General features: G+C 53.0%; 1 protein-coding gene across 1 annotated transcript in view; it reads left to right on the top strand.

Annotated features, from left to right (window-relative positions):
- The window catches only part of LOC104080472 (otoferlin-like), a gene marked incomplete at both ends in the record, with an annotated part of 66,507 nt that overhangs the window by 23,682 nt on the left and 36,825 nt on the right, over window positions 1-6,000 (top strand). Inside the window, 1 exon segment of the mRNA XM_009582871.1 lies at window positions 4,486-4,559. Coding sequence (XP_009581166.1) covers window positions 4,486-4,559 — 74 coding nt within the window.

The raw sequence follows: 6,000 nt of genomic DNA, 5'->3' as shown, positions 1-6,000 counted from the left end.
GGAAAAATATCTCAAGCAGTCAGCGAGGAGAGAGCAGACTCGGGAAAAGATGGGAAGAGATCTCCCTGCACCGAGCAGCCTGGTCCTTGCTGGCTCCCCTCCCCAGTTTGGCTGCGCGGGGAAGGGGGAGAGGCAGACTGGGTCTGAGAGTTGGGGTCTTCCCTGGGCTCGAGGGCGGTGTGCGCAGGATGACCCCGCGGGGCTGGCAGTGGGGTCTGTCCCCGGTACAGGTGGGAGAACTGGAAGCCTTGTTAGCACAGGGGCGATGGAGGCAGCACCCACCGGACGGGCATAATTCCTGCAAAGAAATGAGCCATGGAAACCCTGTTCCCTGCTCCCAACTCCCCAGTAAAAAGCAATGATTAAAATGTCCTTTTTAGCTATGAATAATTAACCAGTAACCTGCAACCGTATCTTTAACTAGCTGGCCAGGAGAGAGACTGCTTCCACCTCCCTGCCCATGTCTCAAAATCTGTCCGTCCCTCCGTGCTCCCCTCCTAGAGAGCCACACGGGTGAAACCCTAAAGGACAAAGCCAAGTGCTTCTGGGAACAGCAAATTAAATGGAGGATGTATGCTTCGCCATCAACTGAAGATAATTCATCTGCTCAATCCCGTATTAGACACCAGAAAATCCAAGGGGAGAGTGCTGTGGGAGGCTGGGTGGATACTCTGGTGTTTAATACAGGTTTAAGCTTGCTTGGAGGCTTGTCCCTACCTGGGAACAGAGTCAAGGTGTTTGGTCCTACACCCCCAAACTTGCAGGAACCCAGTCTTGACCCTGCTGCCAAACGGGCTCGCAGTGGGCCAGCAGCCTGCACTGTTTTGGAGGGGAGCAGGCGGCAGCCTCCTCTCCGGCCCCTCTTCTTTAGGAAACCAGGCTAAACCCAGGCTTTGGCAACGGGGGGGGCTCCCGGTGCCACCGCGCAGCCTGTGTCGGCATCTCAGGTTCGCGGGTCCTCATGTAATATTCATGTGGGGACGGTGTCAGCTCTCCGCCAGCGCCGGCTTCCCATCCGCGCCGTCGGATGCCTGGCAGGAGCCGCGGAGGGGTTGGCACGACTTTTGTTTAATGCTGCAAGGACCCTGCTGTGCCCGGAGAGGAGCTTGGCCGGGGTCCCCACCCCTGCTCGGTCCTGACCTGTGCGTGGGGCACGGCTCTGCCCTCGGCACCGGGATGGCCGCTCCACCCTAGACGTGCCACTGGCTCTCCTGTCTCAGCTGAGCTCTTGAAGCATCTCCTCCTGGGGGAAGCCAAGTCCTGGAGGGCCGGCAGGTGAAGGTAGTACCCTCAAGGGATGGGAAGGGGAAGGGGGGGTTCTATGAGATGTGTCAGTGCTCACCTGGCTTGGAAATGGTGATAGATGGGGCTTGGGAAGGGGCTGGGGGAGGAGGGTGAGCCGCTGGACATCTGCTCCGAAGCATCTGGGATGGTTCCTTCCTCATCCTTCACTTGCCTCTTCCCTTCTCCTCAACACATTCCAAGTATGCTGCCAAAATCCACCAAAATCCATTCTTTTTTTTTTTTTTTCCTTTTCTCCGTGACCTCCAAACTCCGTTGTTTCCTAGACATTTGCCTCCCTGGGGCTCCAGTCCACTGCGATAATACCAGTAAGGGCAGTGGTGAAGGAAGGAGGCACTGCCAGATGTTGTAACTGGGGCTGAGAAAAGCAGCAGGGAGATGTGGCCGGGGTGCGGGCGTGGGGACAGCACCTGAGGTTTTACGCCACCGAGGGACCTTGTGCCCTCTGGGCTCTGCTCTCCCAACCAGCTAGAGCTGAGGCTCGTCTCGTGGATGTGCTAGAGGCTGTCGGGCTGTTTCCCATTTCTGGGACCTCTTCTGCAGTAAAACTGTCTTTGGGGACACACGAGAGGCTCCTGCAGCCGATGTCCCCAGCACATTTACTGAGGCTCAGCTGGCAGCGAGGGGTCATCGCTCCAGGAAGGGAGGGGGGTGACACCGTCTCTCACGTGCATCCCTCTGGAAGGAGCTGGGTTGGGCTGGTGCTGCTGGGATGGGTCTCAGTGCGTGTTCCTTGGACCGGGTGCTTAATCCCAGTCTTGTTCCACGTGGCCCAAAACCAGCTTGGTTGTTTTGCTGATAAGGGCATCAGATGCTGTGCTAGCCAGGAGCCAATGCATCCGCAGTGCCCATGCAAGGACCTTGTCATTTTGGGTCCTGGTAGAGGACCAGCACTGCCAGTGTCCTCCCCGCAGAGTCCTACTGGCTCCATCACCAGTTGCTCTTCTGCTTTCTTTTACTTCCCAAGGAACCTCGGAAATTCCTGGGACAGATACAGTGGTTTTACCACTAACCATCTGCGAGCAAATTGCCTGCATGCCAGCTCTGGGGCTGGTGGGACTTTTTTTCCTCCGTTTTAAAGAAATTAATTGGAAAGAAGAAATTAAATGTAATGTAACCGACCCTGGAGGTGCACTGCCTCACTGAGGGGCTGTGTGTCTGCTGGATTTCCCACACTCAGTGGTGGAGAGTGGCCTCAGAGCAGAGTTTCACAGCCTGAGCTGTTACAGCATTTGCTCATTAAAAAAATGAGTTTGCAAATAGCTTAAAAGTGTTACTTTCCCCGTAGCACCTCAAGGCAGATGTTTCCTGGCAGGATTACAGATATGGAAACTTAGCCCTCATCTTTCCTCCTTCTATCCATTGAAAAACTGCCCTTTCACTGAGGATCCCGTGAATTAATCACAGCTACCAGAGACTGCTGTGAGGCCCGAGCAGTGCTTTAGTCCCAATTAAACCTCAGCTATAAATAGTTCCTGTATCTTATGCTGGCCTTCTGCCCCAACTGAATTCCCCCCTCCCTTCGTGAATACATTATCCTCCTGTTTGCCTTAATTTTCTTCTCGTTTGCTCTGGTTCCATCTGCAAACTTCCAGCTGTTATTTAAGACAACAAATGCATCAGGCTGGCTGCAATGCCAGGACTTCTTTGTTTTGCAAAAAAAAAAAAAAAAAAAAAGGGTGCAACCTCATCCTTTGGCCCCAGCCAGATGTGATCAAAGCTGAGAGCGGGGGACCCTGCAGCTTCACTGCTGGCTCGTGGGCAGCGCATCCCAATCCTGCTGCATCCAGGGCTGGTGCTGAGCCCTGGCTCCCCTGCCCCGGCAGCCAGCTTGGAGGTGAGGTCCAGGCTGGAGGTGAGGTTCCCCCTTGCTTCCAAGCTGGCCCAAGAACACGTCCATCAAACCTTCAAGGCTTCTGCAAAGAGCAACACTTTTAGGTAAGGGGAATTTTCCAATAAAAAAAAAATCCCCTTCGGCTTTACCACCTTCTGCTTTTGGGACAGTCGCAGGCCATTGCCTTCAAGTCTCTCTCCAGCTCTTTGGCCTTTAGAACAGGGTTATTGCACGGTCTGACTTGTGCTTCTTGCTGGTTTCAGTTTTGCAGATCCTATGGAGGTTTCTTCCTACTGAGGTTTTCTTCAGGCACAAAACCCACATCACATCCAGACTCCATAACTTTCACCAGGGTGACTCAAAACCTCCCACCTCTTTGCAACAGCAGCACGGACTTACCTCCAAATAACAGGGAACAGTTTCCTGAAAATAGCTGCAAGGCTCTTACTGTCTTTAATCTCTGCCCGTTTGCATTTGAGAGCAATCCAGTTTGCAGTGCAGAAATCCTATTATTTACTGAATGCCATATTTGTATATATTTGCTGTATGTGTTTGTAACAAACACCACGTAACGTAGGAGCCCAGACTGTCAAAGCACTTGTGGTTGCACAGGCTGATTTCCAAGCTGGAGTAACAGCCCTAGCCCCACTGAAGCATTTGGAGCTAGAAGTTATTCTTCTTAAACTTGCCTTGAAATGATGGATATTTTTAAAAACCATTATTTCATCAGCCAATCCAGCCCAAACTGCCCAGAGTGAATTTGACGCCAGCCTAGATTGCAGAAGGGGAGCTAAGACTGACCTTGTACTGGGGTTTACCACGCTGGCAGGAGAAAAATCACGCTGCTGCAATGGGATGCTGAAAAACCTTAGGATCTGCACAGGTTTGCTGCTGATCTAGCCAAAGAGGTTATCGATTTTTCAACTCAAGGTGGTGAGGGAGGTGGTTGGATGTTTTACTTTTTAGTTAATGGTTTTAGGTAACTGGGGAGCAATTGCACAAACGGGTCAGGAGAGATGAGAAGTCTGTGTGCAGCAGCAGAGACGGGAGGCATGGGTGGAGGGGAAGAGTTCACTGGCTGCTAACGCTGTGCTCCAGCCTCGTGTTTTATCCCAAGTTGAGGCATTCCCTAAGAAAAAAAATGAGACCCAAGACTCAAAGGCAGTGCCTTTAGCTGCGATCTTGACTCTGCCCTGTGTTGCAGCAGCCCCTGCTTAGTCTTTCAGCTGGTATTTCCTCTCTTGCTTTTGAGCTGTGAAAAGCTCCTGTTCCCACCCCAAGTCCCAGAGAACGGCACTGAAAATACAGTAATTGATGGTTGGGGTTTTTTCCTTCTTCTCTTCTTCCAGAGCCGGAAAAGGAGTTTTTTCAGCCATGAAGCTTGGCAAGACACGTCCATCAAAGGATGACCATCGGAAACAAGGTATGTTCCTGGGAGGAGGTTGTTCCCTGCTCCAGAGGTGCTTTTTGGCTGTCCTCCAAAACCCAGGAAAGCACCTGAGAGACCCCATAGAATCATAGAATGGTTTGGGTTGGATGGGACCTTTAAAGGCCATCTAGTCCAACCCCCTGCTGTGGGCAGGCACATCTTCAACTAGATCAGGTTACTCAGAGCCCCCTCCAACCTGACCTTGAATGTTCCCAGGGATGGGGCATCCACCACCTCTCTGGGAAACCTCTGTCTCATCACCCTCGTAAAACATTTTTTCGTCATATCTAGTCTGAATCTCCCCTCTTTTGGTTTAAAACCATTCCCCCTAGTCCTGTCGCTACAGGCCCTTCTAAAAAGTCTGTCCCCGAAGTGGCTCAGGTCAGGCACAGCCAGTCAGTAACTGGGGGAGTAGTTGGGTGCTCGGGAGCAGAGCTGGAGAGGGGCTCCACGGGGAAATGGCAAGTAGGAACTGACGGAGAGAGACTCCTGCCGAAGGCTTGGCCAGATATCATCCACCTCGTGCAACTGTGGCAATACCTGGGAGTCATGCAGGCAGCTTCCAGCTTGTTTTTTAGGGATGATTTGCAAATGCGACAATGCAAAGCGGGATTTAGCCCTTGCACCTTGCTGAGTGCACGGTGCAGCAGCTGCTGCGCAGTGAGAGGGGCTGCCTGTCCCCCGGCTCAGCACCGCGGCAGCACTGAAATCGGACGCCTTTCTGGAAACGCACCAGAGGGTTGGACATTTGTTGTTGTTTCCATTCAGACCAAAGGATTGGGTTTCAACAGCAAAGACATGGGGAAATGCATGTTTGCGGGCAAGGACAAAGCATTGCTTTAGATAGTGTTTCTGAGCAAATCTCCACTGTTTTTCAGCCAGGTCTGAGGACAGGGAAAGGGGAATTTGGCCTGGGACACCAGCGTAGGCATTGGCAGCCTGTGGGAAGGCATGACATTGAAACCTGGGCGGCCTCCCTCTCTCCCCAGTGCCTGGGCGTTCATCTGGTGGTTAGACCTTCACGCAAGACCATGGGGAAAGCAGCTGGGATGCAAAGGCAGGAGCAGGGTGTGCTAGAAGATAGCAGAGTGCCTTCACAGATGGGGATTTACCCGTGGTCGCGAAACGGTTGCAACACAGCTGCTGTATTGCACGGTGTGGTCAGTGCTGCACAGCCGTGGGGCTCCTTCTTCCACCTTCCCCGGGTTCCTCTGGCTGTCACACACCTCACCAGGGCTCTGCTCTCAACGCCACCCTCCTCTCTCAGCCTCAGTGCTGTCTGGGTTGTGATTCCTACCCTTGGTCTGGCCAGCTGGTGATGGGTCGGGGTGGATGTTGCACCTTCTGCCTGTTGGCTAAGCCAACATTCCTCTTGTGCCACGGTCTGCTTTCCTCCCATACAGGCTGCTGGTCCTGCTCAGGTCAAACAGCTCCA

Source organism: Fulmarus glacialis, unplaced genomic scaffold (assembly GCF_000690835.1).
Source record: "Fulmarus glacialis isolate BGI_N327 unplaced genomic scaffold, ASM69083v1 scaffold16698, whole genome shotgun sequence".
Taxonomy (NCBI): Eukaryota; Metazoa; Chordata; class Aves; order Procellariiformes; family Procellariidae; genus Fulmarus; species Fulmarus glacialis.
This window is presented reverse-complemented; position numbering and strand designations above follow the sequence as displayed.